A 21,681-nucleotide genomic window follows, 5' to 3' on the forward strand; every position below is an offset into this window, starting at 1 on the left:
CAGGCAACTAGGAAAGAGTCTACTTTTATTTCAGCCTTCCTTTGATAAACATTAAAATCTCCCTATCTCCCAACAATTTTTAGACTGACTAGTTATCCCAAGTGACCAAGAAAATTTGATTGAGCTTCCCTTTCGGCAAGTGCCAAGATGGGCAAGTTACAAAACCAACAGATTCCCTTTTTAATTTCCCCAAATACAAAATTAAACCATAATATTAAAAAGTGTCTTCAAAGTAAACCTAACACTCCCACTCCTCCAGCCCTGCTGGGGACACTTCTGGAGGTTCTGCTGTGCCCTCCCAGTTGGTTACTACTGTTCAGTAAGACTGCGATAGACAAATGATATTACAACCATCTAGATGGGAATCTATTTGGTTCCAGGATACTTCTCCGGAGAGACCACCTCAATACAGGCCACTCAAGGGACGGAAGAAACTAGCTCACGAAAGAAGAGACCCTGTTTCCACATTGCACAGCTTGCCTTTGACAGACTGCAGCCTCCCGACTCACAGCTCTGATGCTGCCAAACTTCTTTCGCCCTGAAGCAGCATCTGGTTTCCTGATTCAAGTCTCTCCTTTGTGAAAACGGGTTCTCTCCCAGCAGGGTCTCAGGTCCCTCTAATGCTTCTTAAGCCTAATTGGAGTCGGGGGTCTGAGAAGTCTCAGCCGCTTTGGAGAGTCAGGGAGTCCCCAGGAGAGACCTTGTCCCATTCCTAGGACCCGCCAGTCGTGGTGGCCAGAGTCCTACGTCCGTGATATGAGCCAATCCCATAACCAGTTTCAGTACCTCAGTTTCCCCACTCATAAAACTTAGCTCTGGGACTTGGGAGTCTTAATGAGCACTGGCCTTTCCTGGAGAAATTAACCAGGTGCCGGAAACATCTGTGGCTGGAAGTGGAGTCTGCTGTATAAACAGAATATAGTATTCTTATACACAGGACTGTAGCTAAAGCTCAAACACCAACTAAGCCTGACTTCATCCTAAGTCCTATTTAGTATGTCTCTTGGGAAAAGGCAATCTCTTCTCCTCTGGACTAGGTTATATTTGAAGAACTCACCTTCTCATTTAGCTCACTCTCTTCAACTCAGGACAAAGCATCTGCCGTAAAAAGCAGAGGAATCAATACTTTTTACATCACCACTTTCCATTTAAATCATGTAACAACACTCCAGAAATAAATACCTCCAAGAGAATGTGTGTTCCATATGGACATAGACAACATCTGTCTTACTTACCACGATATCTCCAAAGTGCTGATTCACAGAGGATACTAAAAAAGGATTTTTTGAACAAATGAATAAATGCACAGATAATCCCCCTAGAAAACTAATACTATATGTTTGCATAGGTTTTAGACTGCCTTTATGGCATCTCCTTCCATGCTGTCCTCAGCTTATGAGCTTATGAGGGCAGAAAATACTTGATAAAGGCTCAACGAAGGCTCAGAGAAGTCAACTTGACACAGCCAGTAGCCGATCAGGTCCCCAAATACCCAATTCTGACTTCTTGCTTTTACAACCCACTGCTTTTGTCTAAAGTAAGGGTCAGAAAACTACAGCCCTGGAGCGAAATCCAGGCCATTGCCTGATTTTTGTAAATAAAGTTTTACTGGAACACAGCCACACCTCTTCCTTTCCATATTGTCTTGAGGCTGTTTTCCCACTACAACAGCCCGAGTTGAGTAGTTGCCGTAGAGACCACATGGCTCACGAAGCCTAAAACATCTACTATCTAGCCCTTTACAGACAAAAGCTTGCTGACCTCTGCTCTCTAGCAAACTTCGCCTGGAATCCCGTCAGTCCTGGAGCTCTGTGGTCACACTGATTCAGTCACATAGCTCACACAACCAACTGGCCCTTCAGGAATGCTTGCTCCTAGGAGTGCAAAGAGCTTCACCCATGCTGACCTAAAACAAAGAGACCGCCAGTTATTTGTCCAGCAAAAATGGGTTTACTTGGGATCAACAGAGAATTGCAATTCTGCAACCATAGTAAGCTGTGTGCAAGTTCCCACATAGCAGGGAGAGGAGAACTCTTTTTAAACAGAGTTTTTTGAACAGAGTCCGTTGGGGCAATTGAGAGTTCAGAGTATAGCGGCTTTTCACTGGCTGAGCTGTGACAGTCTCTTATTGGCTGAGCTCCTGCCAGGAAAGAAGAAGTCTTTCTTCCTTTTGTTGGGCTCTGCTATCGTAGGGCTCGGCTAAGAGCACAGGATGTGACAGCGCCCTCTTCTGGCCTCCTGGCTCTATTTTTTTTTTTTTTTTTTTTTTTTTCTTTCTTTTTGCGGTATGCGGGCCTCTCACTGTTGTGGCCTCTCCCGCTGCGGAGCACAGGCTCCGGACGCGCAGGCCCAGCGGCCATGGCTCACGGGCCCAGCCGCTCCGCGGCACATGGGATCCCCCCAGACCGGGGCACGAACCCGTATCCCCTGCATCGGCAGGCGGACTCCCAACCACTGCGCCACCAGGGAGGCCCTCCTGGCTCTATTTTAAGTGAGGTTTCTACTCACTAATTTTTATACCCACATTATCCTATTTAATTTTCCCAACAATCCTATGAGGTATGCATTATTGTACAAGGACCTATTGTGCTAATAGCACTGGATTAAGCAATAAGAACTTGCTATTTTTTTGTAGGTCAAATACTGGCAATTTCAGGTAGGTCAAGCTAATACCATTATCTCCATTTTGAAAATGAGAACACAGGGGCAACTGGCCCATCCGCACTCAGTTAAGTGAAAGTGCTCAGATACTAACGAGCTCTCTGTCTAGGGCAGCCACTAGCTACACTGCCTCTTCTTAAAACTTTACACTTCACTTTGTGTATTAAAGGTTGTGCTAATACTGAAGTAAAAAACTAGTCTAAGGCTGTTTAAGCAAGCCTTTTTCAAATTTATTTGACCAGAAAAGTTCTGGGGTTCCCCCCCTCCCCTAAGTAGCACCTACGAATATCCCACAAAACCAGTCTTCCTTGGCAAAACACATTTTGGGAAACACCTCCACTCCCTCCATCCCCATCAAAGAGCCTGCAACACTTCACAGGCGTCGTCCTCTTCAGTCCTCTGGCTGTAGCCACCTCCTGCCTCCCCGGAATGCTCACACAACTGTTCTGGGCATGTGCAATTTGAGACACACTGCACCTTGCTCCACTGGCAAACTGAACTCCAATTTCACTAAAATAACCTGAATAGTTCTTGCTGTTGCTGCTGGTTAATTCCATTTACAGGAATAATGAAGCTCCATCCTTGTGTAGCGTTAGATGTTCATTTACTACACTTTAACCATCCCATACCTCCCATTTGTAATGCAAATAAACTGCATCTTCCATCAAAACTGCTTGCTCTCCCTCTAAATCCAAATTCTTCATAGAAGTTATGTGCCGAATCAGTTTCAAGCTTTTTTCCAATGGCAGTACCCAAAATCTGAGATTGCCTTTTAGTCCAGGTCAATTAAACAACGTGGTATATATATGCTTAGCGGGTTTATTTTTTTCCCTCCTTTTTAAAAGAAAATAATGGATGGTATATATAAAGTTTACAGTCAGGGCCTCATTTACTACAAATTTTCTTTAGGAATAATGTAAGTCCATAATTGTCATATGCATCCTCCCCTGCTCCCTCCTAAAATATTAATTTGGTGGGGAGGTTAGAAATCTATCATAACCAATGACAGACATCAGGGCACAAAAATAGCAAGTCTCGAGTTTAATATTTTATTGCCATATTTTGAAACAACTGGTTAAGCAGATGCTACTGTTATCTTCCAATTACTTCTCATTTTTCCAGAGTTCTAAATGCAAGCTGTGACAAATTAAATCTAAATTTCTATATGCTTTTCTTTGGGGGGGGGAAAGGCAATTTCAGAAAACACTGCAAAAAAAGATTTGAAACAGAGGGGAAGAAAGGGATATTGACAGCAAGCAAGATGAGAACTCTATTCTCAATGCCTCCAATGCTTTGTTTTGATGGCCTCAAGGGATGCAGATCTGCCTTCCCCACGCAGGCCACGCAGTCTCCATCCCCAAAAGATTCTTTGCACCTGAGAATATGCGGTTGCTAAAAACGCACTCTCCCTGCCGATTTTATAAAGGTGCTGAAGAAGAAATCTCAACACCGAATGCTGAACCTCTCCCATACTCTGGTGTAACACTCTACCAATGGTGCCCAAATATACAAGAAACCTCCCCAAAGATGTAATGGGCCATATTTGGGAGGTATCAGCTCAAACAGAATTGCGCATGATTTGGACTGACCACGGAGACAGCATAGTGTGATTATTTTTTTTCTAACATCAACGTGCTTTTCACCATAAACTACGGGGACGGTGTTCAGCAATTACATTTTTGCTAGAAAAATAATATATATTTGAATCGTCTCTGTTTTTTAAAAATCTGACTCCTTGACCCTAATTATGGGAGAGTTAGGGGTGAAGGTAGAAGGCAAAATGTCACAACTCCCTCTCCTTTCTGCTGCCGGGATTCAAACAGGTGTCAAAACGGAACTCGTGTCACTCAGCCTTCGCTCAGTTCAAGGCTGTTAAGTGGCACACGCTGATTTCCTTTCTCTGCAGGGTTAACACCGCTGCCTCTAGGTGGCTGCTGCCATCAGCAGTCAGGTAAACAAAGCCCTGCTGTAGCTATTGTCTCGGGCTCCCTGCGCACCTGCTTTGACATGCCAGTGACTCTGAAGAGAAGGCTCCCTGGTGCCTGCGTACAGGGCTCTCTGGAGGCGGGGATCCCTCCACCCTTCGCCTTCTCCAGCCCTCTTCCTCTTCCTCCTCCCACTGCCTCCTTCGCCTTCTCTCCCACCTCTTCCTCTGTGCTGGTGTTGGCCAAGTATGCCTGCAGGCCTGGCTTTACACTCTGTCTGGAATCCTTCTCCAGGACTTGACATGACTATTACTCTTAACCTCTAATAGCGGTGACTACTCTAAAATAATTTATTGCATTCTGTCCTCCCAAAATCAGCTTAAAAAAAGAAGACTCCCAGGCCTATTTCAGACCTGACTTTAAACTCCCCAGGCAATAATGACACACAGCCAGATTCAGGGGCCACTGTTCCAGAGCAATCTTTCACAAGCCTCTGAAACACCTGGGCACTTGGTAAAGCACCGGTTAGGCTCCACCCTCAAAGCTCCTGATTCTGTAAATCTGGGCGGAGGCCCAAGAATTTGCATTTCTGACAAGCTCACAGGTGATGCTCCTCCAGGGACCACACTTAAGAGAACCACTGCCCATGGGTAAGTCCCTTAGGGTCAGGACTGCCTGCAATTCCAGTCCCGGGGTTCAGCATCATGTGTGACAGGTTTGTCTGCTGAATGACCACCAGAAGGTGCTCCAACATTCATACGTATAGTACGGAGGAAAACACACAACAGTTACCATTTACAAAGTGTAAGCTTGTGATTCTACTTTCATCCCACAGTGATGCTCCATTTGCAAAGCTAAAACCCACTTGCCAAGTTAGACATAAAGAGAGACTCAGAAGCACTGAACTGACAAGAGTAAGCAACACTCAGTTCTTCTTAAGGAAAAATGCTGCTCTTAATTGGTTGGTTGGTTGACTTCTCTTCCTAGAAGTAATGAGACAAGCGTCTACTACATAGAGCATCAGGAGAAAAATCACCTTGTGGTCCAAGTGTGCTTAAATTGGGAGCAATGATTTACTGCCCACACTAAATATATTCTGAATCCAGGGAGGATTTACACGGCCAGCCTCTAATCACTTTCAGCAGAGCACCCCCCAGTCGCTACCGTCCACCCATACCAGACGGGAGACTGTCATCTGAGATGTGCCACATCAGGGCTTTGTCAAAATGCAAAATCAACACCTCCCCTTTCTCCTTCTCCTACCCCAGATGATTTCTGAATTTCTGTACATTTGTGAGTTCACAGAAGCATGTGCAGAATGACATGAACATCACAAATGCAAATGTCTCTGTTCCTAACAAACTGCTCCAGTTCCCCACTCCCCTAAATTTGGGAAGGGGAGGGAATGCACTCCACAGGTCATTTCATCCTAAGTTTCAAAGGCAGAGGAAAAGGTGAGTCACAGCATTCCAACATATTTTGTCAGGAGGATCTTTTAAACACACACATACACACACCCCATCAAGCATCCTTTTTTCCAATGCTGATTTGTACTTTGATAAAACTGACATCTGCATCTCTAAAGAAATATTTCACTGTCAAAAGAATCTAACTTAATTTTGTTTGCTTGCAATGTTTTCATCTCAGACCAAATTTAGAATACCCTGCCACCTGTTTACACCACCAATCTCCGGCAAAGCAGCGAAAGCTCATCACCTCTTCCATCCTCTTCCTAGCTGGAACAGTCGAGGAGATAAATTACAAAAGGGTTTTAATTAGCCCCTAACATCTTGTTCTTTCTCGACAGTGTGACCTTTGTGCTCCAAATGCTTCTGAGAACACACCTCAACTCCAGGGGGCATCAGAGAGCATCTCAAAAACAGAAAGGTTCAGCATGAAGGGATAACACTCAAGCTCTTGAAGAAATGCTGAGACACAGAATAATACAAAAGAAGAGTGAATGATCTAGGCTATTTTGGAAACAATATTTATAGCTCTTGAAGGCTGTTTCCTCATCGGTAAATAAGAGTGCGTGTGGTGCCACTGCTATGGATAACCAACAAGGACCTACTGTAGAGAACAGGGAACTCTGCTCAATATTCTTTTTTTTTTTGATATTTCCATCACTTTATTATAAGCAAGTTCAGTGAAGACGTTTGTCTTATTTGTCAGTTCAACATTAGAGAAATGAAGTGATTTCTTTCCAAGGATGTACATCTAATACTCTTGGCTGAAGCTTCAATCTTGTTTTGAATGCTTTCCCATTGAAAATGATACCTCTCTTTCAGCTCCCCCATTTCTGAGAAGTATAAAATCTTATAATTTATTATTACCAAAGGGGAAAGGTGGGAGGAGGGATAAATTAACAGTTTGGGATTAACACATTAACACACTGCTATGTATAAAATAGATCCTCTACAAGGAACTACTGTATAGCACAGGAAACTACACTCAATATTTTGCAATAACCTATAAGGGGAAATAATCTGTTAATCTGTTAATATTCTTTAACAACCTAATTGGGTAAAGAATTTGAAAAAGAATAGACACATGTGTATGTATAACTGAATCACTTTGTTGTACACCTGAAACTAACACAACATTGTTAATCAATTGTACTCCAATATAAAATAAAAAGTAAAAAAAATAAATTTAAAAAAAAGTGTGTGTGGTGGCCAACAGCTCAGGCTGGGTTCCCTCCTGCTCTAAAATGTCATTAATGTATTTGCAAAATAACTTTGATTCTTCTATTGCCTTAAGGCAGTACCTTCTCTAACCCATTCAGGCCTAATAGCAAATAAGCCTTAGTATATACATGAGTTGGATTAGGCATTTTTGAGGTTAAAAGCAACAGAAACCAACTCAAATTTGAAGGGGAAAAAAGGCAGTGTTATTAATTAGATTCAAAAGTGTTTTTCTAAGACCCAAGGGCAGGAACACAAACAGGCCTCAGAAAGGGACTGGAAACAGAAAATCCAAGTGTTAGAGGAACTTGGAAGCATTCTTCCACCTTTGTACCTCTCTTGCTTCTTCCCCTAAGTTCTTCTCTGCCACTCAGCCCTATATTACAAAATGGTTAACAAAGTTAGATATTCTCTTGGCAAGAAATGAGCCCAAATGGACACTGGAATCCCTTAATCTCAATTCTTATCAGAAAAGGGTCACTAATTGGGTGAGGTGTCCACCCTGCCTAATTATAAACATGGAGGTTGGGGGCTCACCACTGGGATCCTATGAATTTAGGGGTGGGCTGAATTAGAGGGCAAAACAGTTCGCCAAAATTGGTGGGAGGAGGGGAGAGAGTGGCTCACCACAGAAGTGAAGCTTTCATACAAACGGGAAGTCGTGCTGAACTGAGAACTATTTTCCTGGAGTTGTGTTAAGGAGGGAGATTGTGCCAAGTACTCATAAGAGAAATCAAGGCCTGAGCTCCAGTCCTGGTCCTGCCACCTAGCAGCGTGGGAGCTTTAGTTAATCACACCTTTCTGAAGTTTGGTTTCATCATCCCTGAGCAGGAATTACCAAGTACCAAACACACTGGCTTCATAACACATCCATACTCCTTTCCAATCTCAAATGAGAAAATACATGAGCAAGTACTTGGTGAACTGTAAAACAATGTATTAATGTAGGAAATCGTTCTTCAAAGAGCTGTTTCAAATGCAATGTAATTAGTCTATTCACTTTCCTTTCCAAGTATCTGGGTCTTTGGCCTCCCTAACAGGGGTCCCCTTCCGCAGGTATGGAATATCAGAGGGACTACAAGCCAAAATAATACCACCCATCAAGAACGATTTCCTACATTAATACATTGTTTTACAGTTCACCAAGTACTTGCTCGTGTATTTTCTCATTTGAGATTGGAAAGGAGTATGGATGTGTTATGAAGCCAGTGTGTTTGGTACTTGGTAATTCCTGCTCAGGGATGATGAAACCAAACTTCATGTATGTAGGCAGCACATGCATTTTGTATTTCTTTGGCCCACTGCCTCCTGAGAGTGCACTTCTGTTATAGTACGGTGGGCTACAAGTCATCAGCTGTAATTCCTCTCTGTATCTCATTAGAGGTCTAGTTTCCCACCTTCCATTAGTAGTAAAGGTGGCTGCATGCATCAAAGAGAAAAATAGACCCTCACCATTTTGATCAGGAGATGAGGTTACTGGGACACTTGCCTGCTTGACTGGACAATTATGACATTCAGAGACGAGTGATTCCATCAGAGAAAAAGTTAAAATCCTTGTAACTGTTTAAGAAAAATGAAATGCAATTTAAAAGCCTCAAAATGGAGAAGGGCAAGAATGAAAACTAAAGAATCATAGGCAGACTGAATCTAAGAATGAGTTAAGCAAGTGAAAGCCAAATGACAAGATAAACAAAGGCGGGGAAAGATTACCCAGGGGATCTGACAAAACAAGAACTGTTTCCAATACATACAAAGTAAAACATTGGCAAGAAGAGACTCCAGTGCAAGAAGAAAAGGCAAGGACCATTTACCGTCAGAAGCAGTAAACACTGCTGAAAAGTTCAACAAATACTTTGCCTCCAGGCCCACAAAGGAAGATGGAAGATGCCAGAAATGTCTGTGCCCCGGAGAAGGGTCAATGAAAAACAATATTACTGAAGGAAATAGAAATGACACCTGGGTTTATGTCTTGAGGTTGACACAAATGCTAGAAGCAATATTTTCCTACTGCAATCAACTTGACTGTAAATAAGGACACTTGGAAATTGGCCACCCCGCATTAAGGGTCTTATGAAGTGCTAGAGTCCTTCACTTTTGTCCAAATGTAAAAGCAGTAATTTTCGGATTACAAGAAGAGAAAAATCATTTTTACATTTCTTTACAGTACAGCATCCGTCAATTACAATTCTCCTATACTTCTTTTTGGAGTAGGGGAGAATGCACATGGAAACTAAACGTGTATCTGCAACCTACTGAAGAGGACTTCCAACAAGTCCTAGGAGTGAGCATGGATTCAGCACCCCACCTACTATCCACTCAACTCCTGAAGGTTCCATGGAATACTTTAAGTTAGTGAGACTCTGAGACTGCATCCAATCTTTGGTAGTCCGCTAGCCACTGATTCAATGAAAGGATTGAAAATGGGGTGCCTAACTCATAGTTTTAAGAAAATGCAATTGACCTCAAAATCAACCCCAGCAAATCAAATTGTGATTCTAATAAACTGATCATATGACAATTCATATGAGAACTTAGTCTCTGAGAACAAGGAGGATATAGGTATTTAAAGAAATATCTAGGACAGACCAAGCCCCTACAGAATGACCCAAACTCCCCAAGCTGGGGGTGGTGGCTCTTGGAAACCATTCCGCACCCGGGAACTGTATTCCTAAAAATCACTACTGAGGCTTCAGTATAGCCATTCTGGGTTATGCTGCAGAACCAAGCAGGCTTAAGGTACATTATAGGGAGTGTGCATCTATGTAAAAAGGAAGCTGAAGGCAACGGCTATCAGGCTACAGTTGTTTGCTCCAGCAAACGGTAATTTCCCAAGAGCTCTGGCTCCCCATTTCTCCTTCCCTATCTCAAGTAACTTGGCGTCAGATCAAACCCTTGTTCCAATCCATCCAAAGAGGTTCAGACTCCAATTTGGGAGTCACTGCCCAACAAGCAGGTTTGAACTCCTCCACTGCACATTCTTAGGCTGTGGGATGCAGAAACCATCTACTGCTTTTCTCTCATCTTTGTCAATATTAACAGACTCAGATCTTCAACCTTCCCTTCATTACATATCTACTAACCACTGCCCCCCACCCCACTTCCATACAGGCCAAATAAAGAAGGAATCCTCTGCTGGCAATGACAACTTGATTGTGCTTTCTATAGATGGGCACATGAGTCATTTGCTAAAATAAGCCTTTATAGGCATTTGGTTTGACCAATTTGAGTATTATCGGCCCTCTCTATGACAGAACTATCAAAGAAAAAGATGCCTAATGAAAAGAGAAAACTGATAAATGGTATATTATATATTTAATTTGAATGAGAAATGTTTACTAGAAGATGGAATTTACAACTTAAATAAAAAATTCTTTCATAACATTCTGATATCCACACCAGAGTTCAATGCCAGCATGGTTTGAAAGTAAAGCTGACATAGGTTTTCCAAAGAATGCTGTAAAAACATACTGTCAACAGTATAGTAACATTTTAGAAGACACTAAAACTTAAATATTCAGATGCTGCAAATGAGAAGTGACACTGAACTCCATTAATGACGTTAACATTAGATAACCACATCTCCATTTCCAAGCTTCAAAAAATGGAGAAAAAAGTTCCTTTAGTTTACCTCCATATTGAAAGAATAAGGTATTTGGGGGAGGCTAAAGATTCATTCTCAGGTATTTTCAATTAAAAATAATGTGACATTATCTAGAAACTTATAAAGTATTATCCATGATTATGGGGTTAAATATCAAATAGGTTTTACTTTTCTTACTTTGTAACATTTAATTTTCTATTAGGTTAACATGCTAGTTTTTTCTGTTCTTTTTGTTCTTGGGTAAGTGAATGATTTATCAGACTTGGTACTCAGTTTATGAGCTTTTCTCGTTTCAACGTGAGGAAACTGCAAATATTTATAGAAGATGAACCACATGTATTTGTTCCTGAAGGTTGTCAGAATATAGCACTCAAATCAAATGCCGAACAGAAGCTATTCCCTAACACTACATACTGTGGAGATTTAATTTCCATTGACATGTTTTCCTAAACAGTTTTTCCCACTACGGTAATTCCTAACTCAAAAACTACTGAAATCTTCTGTTAAGTGTGTACTCACATATTACTGAGTTATGAGGACCTAAACAGTCATACAGAATTCACAAAGAGCCACATCTTTAAAAATACAACTGAATACTGTTAAACATATACCATGAGGAAAACAGTATATAAGATTATGTTTGAACTGACTTGCTTTCCTTCTTTTTAGTTTGCTCTTTGATACTTCAAGGGCGCTTTGTGTATCCACAACAAAATTCCAAACCTAGGCAACCAGAATGCAGGGAAATGAACCAAGAGTATACCATCCACAAAGGCAGGGACCATGACCAGCTTTATCAATATATCCCCTCTGCCTAACACAGCCACACTCAGATGTGTTCACTCTACTAAGCAATCACCATGGGCGGGAGTGCAAATCAGGATAACCTCCCTTGAAGGCAATACAGCAACTAAAAGCCTTAGAATTATATATACCCTTTGACCAGTAAGTCCGCTTCTAGGAATTTATCCTAGGAAAATTAATTACATGTGAGCAAGGACTTGAATTCTAGGATGTTCGAGGGCCAGATCTTCTTAAAAGCAAAAACCTGCTAACAACCCCCAATATCCTGAACGGAGGGCCCAGGGCGCGCCCTGCGTCACAGCTCGCTCTGAGGCTGCTCCACACCAACCACGGCTCCCCGTGGACTCTGTTAGCGCCCACAGCACCCTACACTGGTCTCCTTCTCTCACCTCCTCTGCATGAGGACAGTGAGGCACAACGTGTCTCAGGGCCCACTAAAGGGAAAGGAGCCAGGGTGCGATCCAGCCGACTGATCCCAGAGCCCCCGTCTTGCCTCGAAAACAATGTTACTGCAAAAAAAAAAAAAAAAAAAAGGATTTCTCAACTCTTCTTACCCACCACCCATTCCTTTGATCATCTTCCTAGGAGCCGTGTCTTCAAAGGGAAAACCATCCATAAGAGTCTCATAGGCACACCTCTGCTGGCTGGTAAATCTCACTGATTTTGGGGTTATACAAATGGCAGGATTTTTTTTCTTTCAAATACAAAACTATTAAAATAGTCTTTTCCCCCCAGTGTAGCACTTGTCTCCCAATTCTTCTTTCCCCACTCATAAAACTTATTAGCATAATCATATTTCATGGTATAAAAAAATAAACATGAAGCCCTCAATTAAAAAGAAAACACACACACACACAGAATCAATTTCATTTTCACACAAAAACATGGTCCTTTGGTGAAATGATTTTTTTTTTTTTTAATTCTTGCACCCGATGAATGGCCTGTGAGCATGGGGACTGGGCAACCATCACCTGAAGAAATGAAAAGGTGGACCCATGGGAAGCACGCCAAGCAATTCTAGGCCTGGGGACCAGGTGTGCCAGGGCAAGCACAGAAAGCCTGGGGCTTCAGGGGCGCTCATTTGGGAGCGAAGAAGTACTAGATTCACAGTAGGTACCAGGGCCTCTGGGTCAGGCATCGGGACAAGCAGCGCTGGACTCGGTGGTTGAAACGTGGCACCACAGAGGATATATAACAAAGGTGATGAGTCTGTCGGTCTGAGCCTGGTGATGCTTCTGGTCAAGCCTACTTTATCTTTGGAAATACACAGGTACAAGCTAAATAAAAATAAGAAGCTGAATATAGTATGTCTAAAACCAAATGAGCAAGCAGTCGAGATTGTTTTATTATTATTTTATTATTTGCTAGAAAGACTTTTCAATATGCAAGTGTGTTTCTTCCGAGAATTGCCCCAATGTGATCTCAAGAGTCCACGTTAACTCCTTTTCTGGAAACTTCCTTTTCTTAGCTGTTGTATTCTTGAAGAGCCTGGGCCATGAAGAGTTTGCCTAAGTTTTGAGCAGTGAACTCCTTGATGTTCTGGCAGTAAGTGTTAATCTGGCCTGTGCATTTGGGAAAGTGAGAAAGACAGTCATAATGTTCCACAAACTGTAAAATTACCCAGAATACTAGTCAAACAAGAAAACCAGCATAATACAGAATCATCAGAATTTTATTTTGTTATGTTTTGAATCAAAAACAAAAACGAAACAGACACAGATATAGCAAACAAACTAGTGGTTACCAGTGGGGAGAGGGAAGGGGGGAGGGGTAAGATAGGGGTAGGGAATAATAAGAGGTACGAACTATTAGGTATAAAATAAGCTACAAGGCTATATTGTACAACACAGGGAATATAGCCAATATTTTATAATAAGTATAAATGGAGTATAACCTTAAAAAACTGTGATTCACTAAATTGTAAACCTGTAACTTATAATATTGTAGGGCAACTATACTTCAATAAAAATTTTTTTAAAAAGAGTTAAGAATTCTATTCATTCATAAGGGATTAATAAAGAATTTAAGTTTTTTTTTTTAAATAAGCTATCTTCCACTCTTGGTTACATGGATAATGAAGAAAAACGACAACTTTTAAAAAGATTATCAGCAGTTAAGCACATATTAGCTGTCAATCAAAATGTACTGACTGTGCAGACCAGACCAACACTGTAACTAAGACAAGTGAGAAAACTGCACTAGCTCTTCTTAGCCAGGTAGAAAGGAGATACCAAATCACAGAGCAGTAAACTGAACAGACCCACCTGACGCAGCCGTGCTCCGGAAATATTAACAGCCTCCTCCTACACCACCAGAGCCCAGACACAGCATGAGCAGGGAGCCCATGTGAAGAAAGGGCTCCACCACTGCCTTAGTCTTAAAACTAATGATCTAATCTGATTCAACAGTTACACATTTCTTGAAAGTATAAGAAATACAATTCTGCTTGAAGTGGCCCTTAAATAAGTACGGCGTCTCAGTTTCCCGAATCCCATTTATACAGGTACCAGAAAGCTTTAAGGAATTTGGAATTTCCCCCACACTAAAAATATATCAACAGAATTGAGAAATTGCAGAAGACCTGCTTTTCTCTGAGTTGGATTTTCACTCTAACAAATCTCTCAGACAACTGGCTGACTGAATCAAACAGTATTCAACAACATTCACACAGAAATAAGGTGATTATAGCTAAATAAGGGCATGAATGTTATATATTCAACATCAAGTCCTAGCATAGGACACAACGGCTCTACTACCTTAAGGTAGTGTTAAATGTTTATCCCCAGAGAAAGTCCATGTTGCATTCATGTTGCTACAATACAAGTCAAAGTAAGGGAAATACTTCTTTGAATCAAAAACTTCAGTTCAATTCAAACACCCACTTACAGACTGGGCTCAAAGCTAGGCTAGAACATCAAAAGTAAGGGGTTTGAACTCAATGGTCTTTTGCATTATGAGATGATAAACACTTTTTCTTGGTTTCCATGAAAGATGACTCACACAAAACCTTCCCATTTTAGAAAGTTTATATAATCCCATCTCAAAAGTGTTTGTTTATATAAACACAGAGTGAAGTACTGAAAGGACCTTAGAAATAACAAAGACTGACAAATTCTTAAATTTCAGAAATTACAGGTGCTAGGTTCAAGTCCATCATTTAACCATTTTAAATACACTAACTTTTAGATGTCTTACCCTGTGAATCTCTCACTGTCTTCTGCTCCCTAAAGAATAAAGAAAACCAGCCATGCTCTGCACTGGCTAACAATACCTGCAATGAGCAGAGAATCCATCCTGGCAGGGGGTTGATGTGGTTTGAAGAGTTTGGACAGATCCTCCTCAGGGAGCGGGGGTTCTCCTCGACTCTGGCGCTGCATATTCTCCTGCTGGCGACGCTGCTGATACTAAAATTCAGAGAGGAAATGATTGGGTTATTTTTCTCTACCTGGGGAGAAAAAAGACCTCCCTCACTTACGTGATCAGCAAAACTCCACTGCTTTGAACTCCAATCTCGGTTTTATAAATGTAACCCTTCATAACTCTTTGCTTCTAAGAGGCTAAATATGGTTAAGAGTCAAAGAAAACTTCCTTATTGTAAACTCTAGTGTCACTCCGAGCTCTAAGATTATATAACTAATGATTTAGAAAAACAAAACTGGTTATGTGAGAAACATGGGGCTTACAGGCAAAGAAGCTCAAGATTCATGAGCGAAAGGGAGTAACTTGACCAATTATGACAACGGGGTAAACAGCACTGCAAGTATGATTCATCTCAACTTGAAGAACTAAGTAATGAAATACCATATTGGGGAATTTTTTCAGCTTTATCCTTATTGACCAAAGTAACAATAATACTGATGATGTTACTATTATAACGTCACCATTCCTGCTATTATTATAACAGTAAATACTGTCAATTCCTAACAACAGATAATCATCTGTGCTTTAGCTCTACACCGAAGAAAGATTAGCTCAGATAATGCTTCAAAAACTTTCAAACTCTGGATTCTTAAGACTCAATGCAGAGAAAGTGGGGTTATATATATAGGTATATATCAACTATAAACTTACAGTTTAAACTATAATCAAGACGTTAATAGCTGTGGATTGCTTACGACAGCAATCCCACACACAATCCCACACACAGCCTTTAAAAGGTCAGGTAATGGGAAAAACCAGGGTAGGCTAGTAAAAATTTTAAGTCCTTAGATAAGGGAAGTAACTTGCTTTGCAAAAATTTCTACTCATTATGGGGTATGAGAGTAGAAGTGAGACAAATCTAAAAAGGGTTATGAATGGTGCTAAGTAGGAATAAATGTCAAATGCAAAAATATATGACATACTAGAATTCTAAAAAATATCGCCTAAGATTGGTTTCCAGAATCAACTGTTTCATTGGTGACAGATTTTCAATTGGATCCTCCAGTTGGGTCTTGTACCTACAGGAAGAACCAGCAGGGGGATGGGATCAAGCTGGTCTTATTCTCCCCAGTTTACAAGAGATTTTCACCAGCACCATCTTCACCACCATCTTTTCAGTTAGAACAACGATACTTTATAGATTTATATGTGTTTTTAAAATTCTGTGTGTATAGAAACACAGTATTTTAAATTTCACTAAATATATGAACATTGGTATTAAATTAATTTTTTAAATATGATATTCTCAGAACCACTTAGTTGTGCTTAAAATACTACAGTTACCAACATCTAGTTTAAAGTACATTTTAATGAACAGAGTAAACAAACACTCACATGTATGTACATTCTGGAATCAACTTATCTATGAATCAAATGCTAAGAACATTTCAGAGCAATATAGTCCAAAACAGTATTCCAGGAACTGTGAAAATCACGTGGCCTTCAGGCAACACTAATAAAGATGAAGATTAAATGGCCAGAGCAGTGTGGATGTGCATATGAGAATATCCAGGTAATTCCAGGTAAATCTGTATTATACTATCTATTTCACAGCAGTTGGTCTATTATTTCCTATCAAACTTGCTTGCTCTTAATCACAATTGCTCCGTTTTTTAAATGAACTGAAGACTGCTAACTGTACTGCAATGAACCACTAGCAAACCAATTATAGTCAGTGAAGAAATGAGCTGTGACCCTCTAGAATCTCTCTGCCTCTGATTTTCTCAATAAATGTATCTCTTGTTTGCATAACCTTGGCATTACAATCTGAACTTAATCTACCAGCTCTCTTCAAGATAGGTATTTTTAAGTACAACTTGTAAATAATATATTAGGAACATACTATATAAAGAATAATCTTTTAAAACATGATAGAGTTACTAGCTAAGAGTCAATGCTTTATCAAAGATAATTTAGATCGTTCTGAAGATGACTCTTGAAGCACCATACTTCGAAAGAAATTCTATGTTTGTTGAATTTTCCCATAATACCAACCTGATGTTTCTGCTGCTGCTGTTTACTCGTGTTCCTCATGTATGTGTTATATTTAACTATATCTTGGCTCATTTCATCCACTCTGTCCATCAGCAACTGGAGGGTCTTCCCCAAATGATTGCTGAAATATAAAGGAAGTATACTGACATGTCATACTTTAAAGTTATAGCTCTGCCACTGCTCTAAGTAGTTTTGAGATATTAAACTGATCTGCCATTTGCTAAAAAAAGTGAAAGCACACACATACAGGAAAGCAAAGGCAGAGGAGAGAATGAGAGTCAGCTTGTTATTAAACTTCCCATATCGAACCCACAACTATTAACTACAAGGGTATCTGAAATAGCTCAATTTCTTAGTGTCAGAGCATACACATGTCAGAGTAGAAAGAGTTAAACATATCTAGCAGGGTATCTAAAATGGGTACTTTCTGAACAACCACGTTTAACCTAGGCTCAGTACTTCTGAACCCGTTTCCTGAGCCCCACCTCCGCTCTCCCCAGTTGTGCTCCAGAGCATTCAAATCAGTAGCCACAGAAAGGAAGAACCGGCAAACAGACTGAGACTTCTGGCACATGACTTCTCTACCTAGCAGGTTCTGAAACAGTAACAATAGCATTTATTCTGCAAGGTCAAATGAAGAAAGAGGGCTCCTTCCCCTCTGCCCTTCCTAGAATCTGGAGTACAGTCATTCATCTTTCTTTTCCTCTCCATAAATTTCTACTGCAGCTTACTTACCAAAATCTTCTTACAAAGTGATGCTAATGGTTAGTACAACACCCACCATATTCACTGATTTCTGCCCACAGCTATCTCCTACCATGTTAAGGCCCACTACACGTATATGTACTCTAAAAATAACTAGCTGACAAATAGAACTCATTCATTCATTTCACACAGGTATCTACTAAACACCTATTATGTTCCAGCCTCAGTGTTAGCAAATAAGGAGACACTAGTGAATGAGACATTCCTGGTCTCGGTCTTCACTGAGCTTACAATCGATGGGGAGAGGGGAGGAGAGAAGAGGGGAGATAAGACACTTAGAGAGTGTGGTCAGAATATCTCTTTTAAAAGGTGACAGGCTGGAAGCACAAGATTAGAAGGAATCAGCCATGCAAAAAGTATTCTAGGTGAAAGAAAGCCCAAGTGCTGAAGGCCCGAGGTGGGTAAAAACGAGACAGGTAAAAAGAAGAGGCCTGGCATGCGAGGAGCACAGAGACAGGCTGGGGAGGCCAGACAGGCACACACGAGGAGCCATTCGCTGCCTCGCGCAACACCCCAACCACACGGTCACTTAGTGTGAATGAGAACCCACGACTCTGACATGAATCCCTGGTGACATGTCTTGCCTGAAATTTTAAAATGATTTAGCCTGGCTGCTATGCAGAGAATACACCAGAGGGTAGCAACTAGGAGACAGTTAAGAGTCCACTGTGGAGTGCTGGCAAGAATGTGGAGAAATTAGAATACTCGTACATTGTGGGGAGAACGTAAAATGGTGCGGCCACTGTGGAGAACAGTTTGGTGGTTCCTCAAAAAGTTAAACATAGGGTTACCATATAACCCAGCAATTCTACTCCTAGATATATACTCAAGAGAACTGAAAACTTATGCTTACACAACAACTTGTACATGTATGTTAATAGCTGCGTTATTCAAAACAGACAGAAATTGGGGGGAAAAAAACAAAAAGGATGAATGGATAAACAAACTGTGATTTGTCCATACAATGAAATACTACTGAGTTATAAAAAGAACAAAGTACTGATATATGAATGAAACTTAAAGGCATTATACTAAGTGGAAGAAGCCAGACACAAAAGGCCACTTACAGTATGGTTCCATTTATAGGAAACGTCCAGAAGAGGCAAATCCACAGAGACAGAAAGTAACTACTGGCTGCAAGGGGATGAGGGGAGGAGAAGTGACTACTTAGAGGCATGGGGTTTCTGCTTCGGGTGATGAAAATGTTTCAAAATTAGTGGTAATGATTGCACAATGTTGCAAACGTATTAAAAACCACTGAACTGGGGCCTCCCTGGTGGCGCAAGTGGTTGAGAGTCCGCCTGCCGATGCAGGGGATACGGGTTCGTGCCCCGGTCTGGGAGGATCCCATGTGCCGTGGAGCGGCTGGGCCCGTGAGCCATGGCCGCTGAGCCTGCGCGTCCGGAGCCTGCGCGTCCGGAGCCTGCGCTCCGCAACGGGGGAGGCCACGACAGTGAGAGGCCCGCATACCGCAAAAAAAAAAAAAAAAAAAAAAAAAAACCACTGAACTGTATTCTTTAAAAATGGTTAAAATGTTAGATTTTATTTTACATGAATTTTATTTTAAAACTGCACACATGCGCGCATACACACACACACACACACACAGACACAGAATCTACTGTGGCACTGCAGAGAGAAGTAGTGGCGGCCTGGAACAGCCCAGTGGCAGTGAACATGGAGAGAAGTGGGCAGAACTGAGAGAGGAGTCAAGGGCGACTCCCAGTTTCCTGGCTTGAGCAGCTGGTTGGTTACAGGACTTACAGAGAAAGAAAAGGCTGAGGAAGAAACAGACTGGGAATACTGGGAATGACTAAAAGTGAATCCAGTTAAAACATGGATTCCATCTGTAACCTGAAGAAAATAATTAGAAAGCTTTGGCTCTTTATCTTAAATAATAGAAAGAGCATAGGTGTGTGTGTGTGTGTGTCTGTGTGTGTCTGTGTGTGTGTGTGTGTGTGTGTGTGTAGATAAATTTATCGTTTAATCCCAGGTCTGGCACTATCTATCTTACCTCAATCCAGCAGCTTGGTCTAATGACTTAACTGAAGAATCAAGTGCTTTTTTCAAATTAAATTTTATTTCATATTTATCTTATTCCATTGTAATTTTGTGACTCATTTTTCACTATTAAATATTTCTTCTTTGGACATCAGATTAAGTATTTACTTTTCTGTTCTTTTCCAATTTCTTAATAGTCTGATTTTAATTCATCAATAATTTGAGCTGATGGTGCAAGATCGGGAATTTAAATGATTTTTTCCCCCCAATAGCTAATCAAATGTCCAGATCCACTGATTATTTAGTTACAATGCTTTCCAAGAAACTTCAGGGCTGAAATTTAACTATACTGTGTCCTCTCACATGCATTCTTTCAACACACATTACTGAGTACATACTTACTTTTCCAGTCACTCTGTTATAAGATACTATATTCAGTCACTCTGTTATAAGATACTATATAAGACATTGTTGCACTCAAAGCATTCTAGTGAGAAGCAAGGAACACAAAAAGAAATGCAACACAGTGGTAGTAGATTCTATAACAGAACAGAAGCATAAAAGATAGTTTGGTAGGATCAGATGAGACTTTCCAGATTATGTGACAGCTGAATTTTGAGTTTCTGAAGGAGCTGAAGATGGGAGTTGGAGACAAGGCAGATGCAGAGGACACTGCAGATACTGTGTGCAGTTAGCATGGTCAGAGACACTGGCATGAAAAGCAGGATACATCTGAAGAACTGCAAGTAACTCAGGCCATCAGAAGAAGCACCGGAGAAGGGCAAGACTGGGAAAAAAGAGCAATGAAACTGAAGAGGCAAACAGTCACGGTGCAAAGACTCTTGGAAGTTGGGCTATAAGTTTGGATGCTACTCCAAGGACAATGGGGGCTCAGCCAAATTTTAAGCAAAGAAGTAATATGATCATACAATTTGCATTTAGCAAGATCACTGCAATGAAAGAGGAAAAGGTAAGAAGCAGGAAGTTAGGAGACTGTGAAAGTAATCAGGAAAAGAAATAATGAGGCCCTGACCGAAGGTAGCAAAAGACAAGGAATAAGATGAAATCTCCCCAGGAATCACACACAGGAAGACAGACCCCAAGGAACACTGATATTTAGGGATGAGCAGAAGAAGGTTGACTGTGGAGAATGAGAAGTAACCCAGAAGTAACCCAGTGGTAGTATCCTAAACTACAAAGAAAGTATTTCAGGAAGAAGGTTTATCAACATATTAAATTTTCAACACTCTATAACATCCAGCAATATCGTGATAAAGTCATCTTTTGCAACTTCAGCGAGAACTCTAACAACACAGAATAGATGGAATACTAAGTGTTTAGGATAAGTGGAAAATGAGTAAATACAGACAGCAACATATAGAAAACCCTATTAAGAAGTTTGACTGTAAAAAAAAGGGGGGGGGAGAAAATGAAGTAAAAGGTTAAAGGAGATGGTTATTAATGGCACGAGGTCAAAAGGTGTTGTTTTTGTAACTTTGTTGTTTAAGATGACGGTGACTTTAAACAAGTTTAAATGGCCTTACTTACTCTTAGGAGATTCATATTCAAGTATTTAGGGGTTAAGTGCCACGTCTGCAATTTACTTTCAAATGGTTCAGGAAAGAAAGTACCCATTTATGTCTAGAGAGAGAAAGAGAACAGGTGCAAATGTAGCAACACATACACCTGGTGAATACAGGTCAATGTTTATGGGTGTTCACTGTATTACTTATTATCCTTTCAATTTTTCTCAACTGTCGAGCATTAAAAAAAAAAAAAAATTAATGGGAAAATCCAGTCAATAAAGGTAACAGAAAAGAACCAG

At 40.8% G+C, this 21,681-nt stretch overlaps 1 protein-coding gene across 1 annotated transcript in view; it reads right to left on the bottom strand.

Moving 5' to 3' along the window:
* Positions 1-13,013: 13,013 nt before the first annotated feature.
* EIF3H (eukaryotic translation initiation factor 3 subunit H) overlaps positions 13,014-21,681 on the bottom strand; it is an 88,942-nt gene continuing 80,274 nt past the window's right edge. The window contains exons 6-8 of the mRNA XM_060115803.1: positions 17,091-17,211; positions 14,947-15,079; positions 13,014-13,237 (exon numbers count right to left, since the gene is read on the bottom strand). Of these exons, the coding sequence (XP_059971786.1) occupies positions 13,140-13,237; positions 14,947-15,079; positions 17,091-17,211 (352 nt within the window). The 3' untranslated portion in view covers positions 13,014-13,139. The remainder of the gene's footprint in view (positions 13,238-14,946; positions 15,080-17,090; positions 17,212-21,681) is intronic.

Source organism: Mesoplodon densirostris, chromosome 13 (genome assembly GCF_025265405.1).
Source record: "Mesoplodon densirostris isolate mMesDen1 chromosome 13, mMesDen1 primary haplotype, whole genome shotgun sequence".
NCBI lineage: Eukaryota > Metazoa > Chordata > Mammalia > Artiodactyla > Ziphiidae > Mesoplodon > Mesoplodon densirostris.